The sequence below is a fragment of the Haliaeetus leucocephalus genome, unplaced genomic scaffold (assembly GCF_000737465.1).
Source record: "Haliaeetus leucocephalus isolate CR32 unplaced genomic scaffold, Haliaeetus_leucocephalus-4.0 Scaffold555, whole genome shotgun sequence".
In the NCBI taxonomy this organism is placed as follows: Eukaryota; Metazoa; Chordata; class Aves; order Accipitriformes; family Accipitridae; genus Haliaeetus; species Haliaeetus leucocephalus.
The window spans coordinates 16,129,058-16,143,338 of NW_010972991.1; the positions used below are offsets into that span (position 1 = coordinate 16,129,058).

General features: G+C 42.3%; 1 protein-coding gene across 1 annotated transcript; it reads right to left on the bottom strand.

The window, feature by feature from the left end:
• Positions 1-1,935: 1,935 nt before the first annotated feature.
• DCSTAMP (dendrocyte expressed seven transmembrane protein) lies at positions 1,936-8,719 on the bottom strand. The gene is made up of 3 exons (XM_010577007.1): positions 7,694-8,719; positions 2,716-3,036; positions 1,936-2,010 (listed from the first exon to the last, which is right to left on the bottom strand). Exons 1-3 carry the CDS (start codon positions 8,717-8,719, stop codon positions 1,936-1,938), a joined length of 1,422 nt encoding a protein of 473 aa, XP_010575309.1.
• Positions 8,720-14,281: the final 5,562 nt, after the last annotated feature.

Sequence of the window (14,281 nt, forward strand, 5' to 3'; positions counted from 1 at the left end):
AATGAAGCAGTAGTGTTTTGTGGTAGTGATGTCAATCAGACCTGCCCCTGCCTTTGGGCATTGTAATCAGTAGGAGATCAGGGCTTCTTACCAGCCTGTCCTTTGGGACTGAAAGGAGCATATCCAACTCCTACCAGCAATGAACTTGTAAGAACTCAACCAAAAATGCTCAGCTCTTGCTGACATTTAACTCTTCAGCTTTCATCTGCAATGATAACAAGAGTGAACAAATATATCCACTTGTCAATAGTATCTGGACAGCTAGTCTGTTTTGTGAAAACAAATCTAGAGCAACCTTCATTTTGCTGCTTTTTCACCTGAATGCTTCTTGCTACTGGTCCTTGACAGTAGTACCTGGGATATAAATGATGTTCTGCTACTATCCAAGGCTGTCCTGCTTTAGCAAAAGAGGACATAGCCAGGCCACTCAGAGACATTCAGCACAACCCTCAATAATGCATGGCTTTAATCTAGCACCTCATTTTCTACAGACAAATTATTGGCACACCAGCAACCTGAACTACCTGTGTCCATGGAGGAGTGAGGCTTCGTTTCAAAGACCCAAAGAAAAAAAGACTTGGTGTTTTTCAGTGTTTCAAGTGGAAAATAACTTCTGACACTTGCTACTGTCTTTATTCATTCCGATAACAGACATCGATCAATAGCTGTCCTGGGACCATGCACATATTATAGAGGAACAGAGTAGAGTTTGCTATTATGCAACCTAAAGAAAGAATTTGGCTGTGGCTGAAAATCAAGAGTATGCTGCCTGTTGGGTAGATTTTTAGGTCTACATTAAATCTCTAGTGCCACGTCAGTCAAGCCGTTCCTATGTCTTTATGCCTTTAGCATTTGTTCTTGTGTCATATGGTCACATCACCGATGTTAGTTGAATAGGTGAAGCACTCAGTATTGGCTCAGTTTTGTTTCTTTGAAGTCAATGGTGGCTTTATCAACATAATTAAGCCCATTTTTGCCACTTCTGCAGGCTCCCTCAGACTGCAAGATTCAAAGTATTGTTCACCTCTGCTCGTATGCCCCTATACCTCAAAACCAGTTTGTTTGCACCCACAACACCTGATTCCTCTGTATTATAGCTCTTGTGAGCATTCCCACTTCTGCATGTGCTACATTACCTGTCTCATGATCATCAAAGATACAGGACAATCTGCACTAGCGATACAGTCTATGGATATGTGAAAGTGGGAGACTAAGAACAGGTGAAGAGTTCCAGGTAGGAAACTAGGATTAGAAGCTTTGGAGAGACAAATCAGCAGAAGTAAGTGGGGGACCCAAGGTGGGAGGGAGAGTTTGGCTGGGCTAGAAGATTGACAGGGCATGTAGACCACTGGCCCTGCAGAAGAGATGACTACAGAGGCAGGAGCAGGTATATGAAGCTAGGGATGGGAAAGAACACGGCTGAAGGGTTTGGGGCAGTTGAGGGTTGAGAAATAGGAATGTCTAGAAACATCTAAGCCCTCTAGTTAGGTTTTTGGCTAGCCCAGAAGCCAATGGACAGCCTCTGCTGTGTCTTCTATCTTCAATGTCTGGCAAACGTGAAGAAGACAAACCTGCTACTGCCATTGTGTCCTCTGTTAGCTCAACGCAGAGGTTTGTGCTGTAGTCCTAAAAGGTCCAAGATGTTTGATTGCTTTTACGCAGAAGAACAGACCCTCCACAGGTTTCTAAAGTACCAGACAATGCAGACCCCAAGTTGAAAAACAAATATTAATGCAACACAGATCTCTCTGTGGTGGAGAGCACACTGTCTCCCGTGGCTTCTTTTCTGCACTTTTCCAAAAATACTGATGATTAGCCTTTGATCCTATTTTTTACATTTTAAAATTGACATTCCATAGGAAAGATGGCTGCGAAACACAAGTCCCTGTGGAGCTAGAGCATCTCAGCCTTATCCAAAGATTCACTTGGTCTCTTTCACACCATGCTGTCATTTGCCACACTCCTTTCTTTCTTCCTCACTGCCTCAAGTATTGGAAACCAAAAGTTGACCTGAAAAGACAGAAATATGAGGCTATGGTCATAGTATTATTGCATTAGAGATCACCTAGACACTAACATCCTGTAGAGTCAGTACTGAAGGCTATTAAAAAAAACAAACCAAAACAAACTATATGTGTCTGCAGCTATCTATCTGGATTTGCCATAAATACATGCATATTTCCATTAGTGTATATATACAGGGCGAATGTTTTCACAAGCAAAAAGTTCTGTTTCCTAATGGTATTTGCAGTTGCACTCCCACTGTGTTTTAAAACAGAAATATATCACCTTCCATTTTGCTAAGCAACAACTTAACAACTTTCTCAACATTAAGAGGCTGCTCACAAATGCCTAACATTTTCTTTCTAGATTGCAGGAATACTTCTTGTGCTGGAGGTGCTTTTCATATATTCATGAAAACCAAGTTTCTTTTCTGGAGACCTCTAAGTCTGAGGGGTATGTTTTTTGCCAGCACATAGTCATCTGGGTGTACCCATGTCATGTCTGGTGCATGTGTGTTGAAGGACAGAACAAAAGAATTACATGACCTAATCTCACCATTAGGCAACTTGTCCCTGCCCCCTATGCAGGAGAGCACTGGGGAAAGTCTATTAGCACATAATTGAAGTTAACAAGTGTTTAAATATTTCCTGGATCTGGCTACCACCCTGAGAAAGGAAGATCTTTTTTTTTCCCCTAGGGCTGATGGCTTACCGTTCTAGCAAACACGTTCTTCCCAGTTTTCTCTTGTAGCTTTGCTCTTTTCTTGAGTAATTTTGCATGCAAATAATGTATCCGTTTCATCTCAGTGTCAGGATAAAATGAAGTTGACACCAGTATTTTAAGTTGGGTCAGCAGGCCAGAGAATAACCCAAAAATGATTAAGAAGAAGATGATGACTCCAAGCTGGATCCATGTTGTGGAAGGAGCGAGCTCTGGCTGAGGGATGCAGTCATGCTTAAACAAAGAGATCTTGAAAGGATCAGTCTTTTGAATGCGCTCTGTCATATGAAAGATAAAGCTATTCTCATTCCTCTGCACAAGAAAAAGGGAAAAAAAGAGTTGATTATAGTACAGATTCCCTCCTTTCTTAATACTTCTCCCATTGGTCATTCAGATTTACAAAGGACCATAAATCATCTAGTCCATCCACTGTCTATACATGCTATGCTCATAACAATATTATTTATTGGTTATTTATAAATGTTTCAGACTGCATTTTCACCATTTCTCTTGGAAGACTGTCCCACAATTTGGACTGTTAGGAACTTATATTTTCAGTGGCTCTGATAGACAAATATTTAGCTAATCTGGCTATAATGGTTTAATATATTCCCACTCCCATGAATGTGCTCAGATCCTCTGTTGGAGGGTCCTTCCTTCAAACAGCAGAGCAGAGTGTGTCCATCCCTTTGGTTGTGGCTCGGTACATGATCAGCAATGTATCCTCACCCACCTAGGCAAGTACACTGACCACAAGGTTATCATGCAAACAAAGCCACCTCTCCTCCTCTAATAGATGCCTTTACTTAGAAGAGCTCATGTCTTGCACTGTCTGCAGATTGAAATGCTGAATGAGAGGGACTAAATTAGACATGCTGCTGGGACCAGTATTTCATACTGGCAGGCAACTTTCTACGCTGTGTAGGAACACTGTAGGGACACTGAATCCCCCAGCCCTCTTTTCTGACCATGTCAGGGGGATATGTAGCTCTTCCTTGTGGCTCTTTGTCCTGATTTCAGCTGGGATAGAGTTAATTGTCTTCCTAGTAGCTGGTACAGTGCTATGTTTTGAGTTCAGTATGTGAAGAATGTTGATAACACACGGATGTTTTCAGTTGTTGCTAAGTAGTGTTTAGTCTAAAGTCAAGGATTTTTCAGCTTCTCATGCCCAGCCAGCGAGAAAGCTGGAGGGGCACAAGGAGCTGGCACAGGACACAGCCAGGGCACCTGACCCAAACTGGCCAACGGTGTATTCCATACCATGGGACGTCCCATCTAGTTTAGGAACTGGGAGGTGGGGGCAGGGAATCGCTACTCAGGGACTAACTGGGTGTTGGTCGGCGGGTGGTGAGCAATTGCGCTGCGCATCATTTGTACATTCAAATCCTTTTATTACTACTGTTGTCATTTTATTAGTGTTATCATTATCATTATTAGTTTCTTCTTTTCTGTTCTATTAAACTGTTCTTATCTCAACCCATGAGTTTTACTTCTTTTCCCGATTTTCTCCCCCATCCCACTGGGTGGGAGGGGAGTGAGTGAGCGGCTGCGTGGTGCTTAGTTGCTGGCTGGGGTTAAACCACAACAACTCAACTCACTCCAGTATATGCCTCTCCTGTAACTGGGTTTCACCAGTGCTAAGCAGAGGGGAGGGATCACCTCCCTCAGTCTGCTGGCAATGCTCTGCCTAATGCAGCCCAGGATAGCTCTTTCTTTGCCACAAGGTCACATTGCAGGCTTGTGGTCAACTTGATGTCCATCAGAAGTCTAAGAGACTTTTTCTGCAAAGCCACCTCCCAGCTGGTTGGTCCCCAACACATATGGTGCATGGGGTTATTTCTCTCCAAGGACTGCAAGATATGGCATTTTCCTTTGCTGAATATTTTGCAGTTCCTATCGGCCCAATTCTCTAGCCTTTTCAAGTCCCTCTGAATGGCAGCACAATCCACTGGTGTTTCAGCCACTCTTCTCAGTTTTATATTATCTGCAAACTTGTGTGGCTACAATCTGTTCCTCTGTTCAGGTCATTTATGAAGAGGTTAAACAGTACAGGTTCTAATGTCTACTCCTGGGGGACATCAGAAGTGACTTTGTGTGACTAATCAGAACCTTTTGGGTCCAGCAGTTCAGCCAATATTCAGTTCACATTACTCTCCATTTATCTAGCCCATGCTTCAACAGTTCATCAATGAGGATGTTGTGAAAGTCTTAATAGATGCACAATCAGCATCCACTGTTCTCCCCTCATCCAACAATCCAGTGATCGTGTCATAGAAGGCTGTTAGGTTGGTCAAGCATGATTTAGCCTTTATAAATCCATGCTGAATACTCCTAATAGCATTCCTGGCCTTCATATGTTTGGAAATGGCTTCCACGATTATACTCTCCATCACTTTCCCAGGGATCAAGATGAGGCTGACCAGACCATAGTTCTCTGGATCCTCCTCCTTGCCCTTCTAGAAGGTGGGAGTAACATTTACTTCTTTCCAGTCCTCGGGAACCTCTCCCACGTGCCATGACCCTTCAAAGATAATCAAGAGTGGCCTCACAGTGACATCAGCCAGAGCCCTCAGCACCTGCGGGTGCCTCCTATCAGGTGCCAGGGCCTGACTTTGTTTAAATGCTCCCTGACCTGATCCTCCTCCACCAAGGGTAAGACTCCCTTGCTCCAGACTTGCCCTCTGGTCTCGGAGCCTTGGGATTCCTGAAGGCTGGTCTTTCTAGTAAAGGCAGAGCTGAAGGTGACATTGAGTACTTTGGGCTTTTCCATGTCCTTTGTCACCAGGACCCCTACTGCCCTTAGCAGTGGACCTACAAAAGAAAGACCCCCCCATGTCTTTCTTTTGCCACTGATAGACCTGTAGAAGCCCTTTGCGCTGCCCTTTGCCTGCCTCACCAGATTCAGCTCCAGGTGGGCTTTGGCTTTCCTACCGCCATCCCTATACAATCAGACAGTGTCTCTCTATTCTTCCTGGGCTCCCTGTCCCTGCTTCCACCTCCTCTACGCTTCTTTTTTACGTTTGAGTTTTGTCAGGAGCTCCTTGCTCATCCATGCTGGCCTCCTGCTGCCTTTGTTTGATTTAGTTGGGATGAATAATTCTTGAGCTTAGAGCAGGTGATTTTTGAATACCAACCAGCCTTCCTGAACCCTTTTTCTCTCCAGGACTATATACCAGGGGACCAGGGCCATTTCACATGCTGGTTTGGTGATGCTAGATCACAGCTGCTGTGCAGCAACAGGGTTAATATGAGGTGTAAAGCCCCCTTAGCATGTGTAGCAATCTGCCTCCTCAACATATCTCACATTAGACTGACTGACCAGGTGATGAAGCCTCTCTGCTTCTGCGCAGGAATTTGACCTCTCCAGGATAGCTCTGACTTGCTATACGTGTGCTGATTGCACAGTTACAGTGAATCCAATGGCTTTTGCACCTACCTTCCTAAAGGAAAGTTCAGATAACAATTAGAAAGGTAACAAGTAGAAGTTGGCAGCTGCCATCCTTTAGCAAAAAGTGGTTTTCCACTGACAAAAACTGGGAACATTTGGCTTATGTCTGCCATACAGATACTGACTTTCTACTCTTTGTTAAGATAAAATTGGACAATAATTTGATTTTTATCCCATGGAGGAGTTTGATATTTTGATATACAATATAAAATATTATCATCTGAAGTATGACAGAATTTGACCAGCAGCTTGACTTCATTTCGGCTAATTTCATTAGTAGTTCACATTTGCCTGAAGTGCTACCATTCCTCAAGGATACTGTGCACTACATCTCCCTTCCCCTTCATGGTTCAGTCCCAACCAGATGAATGTCCCATGACACACCGGGACCACCAGTCTGCCACAACACTGTGTAGGCTGAACCTGCAATGGTTTAGCAGTGTGTCATAGAAAATGTGGTCTGGCTGAAGAAGCCAGCTCAGAGGTTCAATATGTCATGTATGGAAAAGTGAGAATGAGAATCTCTCTGCCACAGATTGTATGTATGTCCTGTTCTCTTTGCTTGTAATTTCAAGCAATGCGCTTATTGCATTGCTCACCTTAATAAATCTTACTCTGTGGAACTGCTTTTGGCTAGATGAATTTTGGGGGGATGGGGAGAAATGGGAATGAATTCTCATTATTATGAGCTTTAAGAGGAAGTAATAGAAAATGCTGACTAAGAAAAAATTGACAGAAGAAAAAGCATATATCATATTGTACTAACAGACCAGCATCCCTTTCAAATCTTTTTATCCTGACAGTGTCAAAGGGTTATATGCTTTTGAGAAATGTTTTAAGCCTGATCTTGCAAGCTATCAAACTGGGCAGCTTTCCTGTGCCTGCACAGCATCACATGGGTCACACACTCCAGCGGTAAAATCTCCAGCTTTAAAAGTATTCACAGACAAGACCCTGAGCAATCTGATCTGACTCTGAAGTTGGCCCTGTTTTGAGCACGAGGTTGGTCTAGATGGCCTCCAGATGTCCCTTCCAACCTAATTACTCTATGGTTCTCAATGCACCGCTGCTTCTGCTAGAAGAACCTTGAGATTTCAGCAACGTGTTATTATTTTGTGTGTATGCAGCCATGCTTTTTTAAATTATAAGCTCCTCACATTACTCAGCTAAAGAGAGGTAGGCAGTGTCACCGTGGCATTTGGACTATACAAATGTCAGCATTCTGAGTTTCCATTTTTAAGCTTCCGATATTTTCCACATACATAAATGGAAGAATAAAAGTCCTTCTTCCTATATTTACCATTCTCTATAATTATGAGGACACTTTGGAAAGTGCAGAGAACTGTCTGGTCCCATCCAACATACGTATCTGTAAAGGCAATGGCCCTTTTTGAAGTGAATGATAATGCCATGAAAGAACTGATGGCTCATTGGCTATATGTTTGCTCCTGCAGCTGCTGAAGATGAAGGGAAATTTTTCAACACTAAGCTAAGAAATATGAAGTACTGATAAGTACTTACTTGCTGAAAGAGGCTGAGTTCAATCTCTAGATCCGGTACTTCTTGGAGATGTTTATTCACAGAAATAATTAGCCAATAAAACAAATAATCTACTGCAGCAAACAGAAGCCATATGCAAAGATGAATAATTACAGGGAGAAAAAAACGCTGCATGTTTTTTCTGTCCTTCCTTGTGAGGCAGAAAGATGGGATTGTCACATAATCTTTTCTTTCTTTTCTGTTAAGTGGCAGAAGACAGGGTCGTTGCTGTTGCTTTTGGTGCTCATCAAATGCAATAAACTGTTTTGTGATGTAAGTATTCTTAAATTTGGCACTGTGAGAGCCCACAAATTTTTTGATAAAGAGGCCAGTTCCAAAAGAAGCTAGAAAAATCCCCAATATAGGCAGTGCTTTCTGGCCTATATAGGGCAGTACAGTCAGCATGAAAGATATCTGGTTGGCAACTCTCTGGATTTCTTGCTTTGTGTCATTTAGCTCTTGTTTTAATGCATCATCTGAAATTGAATAAGATGGTGTGAATTCATGCCTTAGGAACACTATCTGTTTAGATAGTTCAGGGGAAAGCTTGGCTGCCTCATAAATCCATTTTACTGCCTCAACATAATATTTTATCAAGGCAAATTGCTCATACTCTAAATGACAGGTTATACTGTCTGCCAGAATCTTTAGGTTGTGAAAAATATTTTGGATGTTGCCGGCCACCACAACACCTGTGCCAGCAGTAATAAGAGCATTCCTGCCATTTTGCAATCCAGAAGAAAGGAGGAACAGGACACTAAAACAGCGCAGGTGCTTGAAACAGGACAGCGCGATAGAAAGTGAGATCCAGATGAATCCAGAAATCAGTAAGGGACCCAAAGGGTGGTGTGCCAGGGAGAAGTGCATGCCAAGGAATAAGAGAAGGCTTGAGAGGAAGCCAACTGCAGAGCAAACTGCAAAAAGCTGCATCAGATACTTCCAGCCAGGCTTCCTTTCAGATATAAAAATTCCCCATGCGTTCTGGGCTATTGAGACAAATGTTCGCATTTTCTTCTGATTGCTGCTGACACTGTGATGGCTCAAACTAAAAGGAAAGGAAAACAAAAATACTGTTAATCACAGGGTGACACTGCTGACAAAGATGTGCTTTTACTGGCAGGTCAATACTTCTTCACATTGCAAAAAATGCAGGTCCGACTCACATGGGGGCTGAACTGCCCTGTGCGAGACCCAAATCTTCGTCTCCAATATCACATATATAAACATGGAAGAGATTACTCTAAAAGGTATTCTATCTTTTCTTCAAAGTATTTTTGTCCTTTTACTATTTGTGCGCTTTGATTTCTCATTTGCCATACAGACACAGCAGTTCATATGTACATATACGTGCGTGTGTATTGCATCAGCAGGACGCTAGCCTCCTGTAGCACCCACAGATGCTAGCTTTGCCTTACAGGGGCACTGGGGAGGGAAAGAGGGAAGCATGGAATCTTCCCATTGGTACCCCAATGCAGGGGAGTGTGGCTTGACCCTCAGGGAGCAGCCAGAGCAGCTGCCAGGGAGGGAGGAATGGCTGGAGCAGCTTGTGGATGCTGCCCGGGAATGGGGAATGAAGTTCTCCTTTTTCAGCTGGAGATAGGTCAGTACAGAGGGAAGAAAGTGTGTCTCAAAGGCATCATTCCTTCTTTGTGTCTCTCCTGGGATAGCACAGCTACAAATTGGTCCTTACACACTTTTAACCCTAATTGCTTGTACGTGTCACCATCTCTCCTGCCTACCAGCATGCCCGTATTGTAAATTCCGAACTATTTCTGTGACATTCAATTCAGTTTGATGGGAGACAGTCCAGTGCTCACATATTTCCTTCTTCTTTTACAATATAATATTTATGGTGCAATTTGTCCAAAGATGCAAGATCAATTTATATGCCTATTAGCCTTTTAACATACTAGAACAAATGAGGTACTAATTAAATAAACTGTTGCAATTTTATCTTATAATAGGGAACAGTTGTCATTGCAAATACATCCCAAAGATATTACTTTGTCTTTTGTTTAGCTTGAACACAGCAAGTAGCCAGGAACTAAACTATTATTTTGTACACATACTGTATTTTACTGGCATTTGACTTTATGAGTTCTGCTAGCATTTGCTGCACTGTTTTCCCCTTCCTCCCGTTGTAGTTAGTTACTAGTTATGTCATTTTCGGCTTTGCATGCAACAGGAGCTGAGGGTGACTGGAGCAGGCATCTGACCCCAACTGGGACCTTCTTGGACTGCTGCGCCTCGTGTGCTGCTTTTCCTTGGCCTCACTTGAGCCTGATCCTTTCTAGTGCTGGGGACTATCCTGAAAGATGCTGAGTGTTTCCAGTGCTTAACTGCTTCAGCAGGGATTAACGGTGGGCGATAGCTCTTAGGGTGGGCTCAATCCCTGGCACTATCACTCTGCTTGGGAAGGCTGAGGAAATTGCTTCCTTCCAGGGCCTCAGTGAACTCAGCTGTAAATGGAGTATAACAGCAATTAGCAGCTCCTTCACAGAAGCAAAATTAGTTAATTAATGCCCTGAAGTATGTAGAAGTTGCCATGTGTTTGGGAAAGTGGCGCAAGTGAAATGGAGAGAAGAGGTAGCACGCAAGCTGCCGGGCTCCAGTTTTACCATGAGCAGAGCTGTCCTCTGCTTAAGTGGATTGCGTGCTTTGCCCTCTTCCTGCTGAACTAGAAATTACCAAGGCATTTTTAGGAAACATAATTAAAAAGGAGATGTTCATAATCCTGGAGTAAAGCAGAACCAGACCTAATAGCTAGCAAGCCCTGCCAGTGAATCCTGAACCTCCTAGATTGGATCCTTGAACAGTACGTGCTGCCACATCTTCTTTGTAGATCTAAGAAAAATTGCCCTGTACAGTGAATAGATCTGGAGTTCTGTTCTTGATTTAAGAAGCCATAAAAAATCAAATGCAAAAAAAGCTAGCATTTATGTAATATTATACAAAAGCATCAGTGTGAGGAAATAACACATTTTGGGTTTTCTTTTGTAGTGCTGATTTCACAGCTGTTCTCAAGCGTAGTTTCTGCATGGTTTTGTGTGTTTTTATGTATGGGTATGGTGTATTCCTGTTAATGTTTATAAGCATTTGGTAAATGGCTGCAATATGTGACTGGGAGTTTGGCATGACTGCATCTAAGAATTGGAGAGAGAGTCAAGAACGAAGCCTTAGAATTAACAAAAGCTGTACCTCTGGACTAGGAGGCTGGAGACTTGCAAAATAGGGACAGAACTTGCAAATAATCAAAAAGTCTCCTTTACTGGGCAGATTCAATGCTGTTACATGAGATCACTGCACTACTCAGCACATACATGGCAGTTTTGTCCCTAACCTGCATGAACTCAGAGTTTTAAGGCAAGAAAGGCTTCATAAGGAGCCGCTGAATTTTGGAGCCTGTGGCACGGATGCTCAGGTGTCTCTGTGTGATCACTGAAGGTTGGGAAGGGAGCATTCCCGTCCCCTGCAGAGCCCGTCTCTGAGCTCAGCCACCGCAGGGGTCGGAGGCAGGCTTGCAGTGTGCAGCTCTGTGCCTTGTCCGACACCTCCGTTTTCCCCCATAAGACATCAGCAACAGATGTAGATATTCAGCACAGGAGAATCATGCGAAGGATGAAAACTCTAAACCTAAAAAAATGTGGAGGCTGAAAATTCTTGTATCAGCAGGCACTTAAAACAGCTGTGAATCTGGCTGAAAGGTAGAAATAAATCTTTGGCTTGACTAAAGAGGCTAATTCAGTGTTTAAAGAAATATTAAACCTTGAGAGCTTTCTGGAAAGATTCCTCTTGAAAACATAAATCACAAAAGCTCTCCTGAAGCTGTTAGGTGCAGATATGAATTTTAATAGGAGGCTGACAATAACAAAACCTTCATTTCAGTTGCAGTCTGAAGCAAAGTATTTTTAATTCTGTCCTGTAACATGAACTAATGTGGGGGCTGCTACCATTCTTTATGTAGCATAAGGGAAGAGTTATTCTTGGAAAGCAGTTTCTTGCTCTGAAGTGCCAGTTTCTTTCCACCATAGTTTCTCGTCATGTACGACGCAGAGGGGAGCTGGAAACTGTTCTGCTCTAGCTCTGCCTTTGAACCTGATTTTTCTGTAGGGTCCAAGGGGACCCTCTCTATACCTTAGTTTCCCTCTCTAGGAAATATTTACTCAGATCTGGAAGTGTGATCTTCACCTACCATATGGCATGCTGGCAGGAGTAATTATAAGAACAAATTCTCAAAAGGAGCCTCTCCAGCAAGGAGTTTGGGCTGTACTTCTTAAGGCTTGTGATGTACTGAAATTAATGCAATATAATTAAGAGGTATTTTTCTAGTTTCATTTTAAAGTAAAAGAGGAAAAATTTAAAGAGTTTTTAAGACCCTGCTTGTGATATTTCAGATATTGGCTACAGTTTTTAAGTAAGTGGAGGATGAGTACATAGCATCAAGAGTCCCTAGAAAGTGTCTTTCCAGTTCAGCCATGAGCCCTCTGCTACAGCTGTGTCATTTTTATACAGTACCTGTTCACACTGTGTATGATTTCTTCCCTGCCTGCTGTGGAGACTCCTCCATATTAATTGTCCTAGAAGTTGTGGCCATCTTCACTACCAGTTTGATCCTGACCTAGTCCTTTGCTCACCCCATATCTGATGATGGCTTGCTACAGTTAGAATAGAATAGAATAGAATAGAATAGAATAGTTCAGTCAGAAGGGACCTACAATGATCATCTAGTCCAACTGCAATAGATTGAAACTCTTTATATTTGCGGGGAGTATTTCTGAAACCTTTTCTACCCAGGCTACTGCTTGCTGAGAGGTGATCAGCAGGCCTACATTTCTAGTATATGGATTATCCATCCATGCAAACTCTCTGCCAATTTTTAATGTAACAGAAGAAGCAGATGTCTCCTAAAAACGTATAGTGAGAAAAAGAATGGGATTTAATAAATAATTCCTTTTTAAATAGAGACACAGCTGATTTGGCAAAGCATGACAAACAGAGTCAGATCTTTAAGTCTACTTTCTATTTTGATACAGACCTAACTCAAAAAAAGCCTGGGGACTACGAGTACCACTGAGTTAGGACCGATTAGTACCACCCAATTTTTGCAGCCTCACACAAAGTCTGACACGGCTTTTCTCTGTGGAGCTCTTGTTTGAGCTGATCTCAGGAGTATGGCGGTTTGGCAGGCCCTTTGCTCTGCACAGTGCACAGGATCCTCATATATAAAAATAAAGTCTAATTAAGAAAGACATTAGGTTAAATGGGAAACTTATATCCCATTGATGCTAAAGCTTCAGCTACACAGTGATCTTTGACTCATAAATCCTGTTTGGATTTTATACAGGAATTAAGGAAGAGAATGCACACAATAAGAATATAAAAAATATTTCCTTTTTTGGCAGTTTCAGCAGCCTTCTCTCCTAGCCTGGATCAGTTACATTGAAATGGAAGAGAATTACTTCCCTTTTTTGGACACCATCAAAAAATACAGTGCTGAACTATGGTTTAGTAAGAGGCAAAAATACAGGAGGGAGTCCCACATTATTTCCTTTGGTCAGTGCAGGGCATTCAGCAAAGAAATAAAAGCCCAATCAAAAATCCAGCAACATTAATGTAACTATCCCCAGGGCTTCGTTGAAACCCCTGTGATTTCTCATGTTCACTTTATTTGCTTTTAACTGCAAGGGGAAGGAGAGCAAATGGTACTAAACACAACAAACACAGTAGAGGACTAAAATATCTAATCAAATATGTGCACATAGGAACTTGAAATACTAAAGACAGCAATGCAAATAAAACAACAATTTATACACATGCAAAAGCAACCAAACAAAAATAACAACTGATGAAGATCTCTTTTTCTTCGTGTATTTAAAATACATGGCTCAGGAAAATTCTGAACACTGCAAGATATTATAAGCTCTTTAGGATGCCACAAATTTGTTAAATGTCATCTAATATCAGATGTCTGTAGCATTGGGGGTTGGACTAAATGATCTTTAAAGGTCTCTTCAAATCCAAGCCATTCTGTGATTCTGTAATGTCCACATCTGAGCTGGTTTTATGTCAATGAGGAGAAAAGAGCAGTTACCCAGAGCCATACTTCAGACCTGTTTTAGAAGTCCATCCTCGCATAAGATGGATTGCATCCTATGAGAGCTTTTTCCCTATCTTGACTATGAGAAGAGTCTGGATTACTCAGACAGAGCTATCCAAAGCCAGGTGAGATGAACATCTCCCTGTGTTTCTCCATTGCAAGCACAGGTTATATTTGACTGAGCTGGGCACTCAGAGCAGGACACAGAAAATGTGTCATGGGCAGCCATAGAAAATGGACAGCTATGGAAGGGAAACAGAACAAGAAATCAGATTTTCTCATTTATACTGCTATGGGTCGTGTTACGTTTGGAAGCTCTGATGCAGCAGACCCACAGACATATTTTTTCCTTTAAAGTGCACGCAGGAATGACAGTTTGGGAAACCCAAATGGTAGTTCGCTTATTGACAAAAACAACTCTACAAAACGCAGAAAATTCCACTATGAGGAATGGAAGGGAACATAAGAATTTA

Bases quoted from the DNA above. Each gene is read 5' to 3' on its own strand.
- DCSTAMP (XM_010577007.1), bottom strand. From the start codon at position 8,719: ATGCGAACATTTGTCTCAATAGCCCAGAACGCATGGGGAATTTTTATA. The intron at 3,037-7,693 runs GTAAGTACTTAT...TTTCTTGTGCAG, and splicing joins AACTCAGCCTCTTTCAGCAA to AGGAATGAGAATAGCTTTAT. The intron at 2,011-2,715 runs GTAAGCCATCAG...CTGTCTTTTCAG, and splicing joins AGAACGTGTTTGCTAGAACG to GTCAACTTTTGGTTTCCAAT.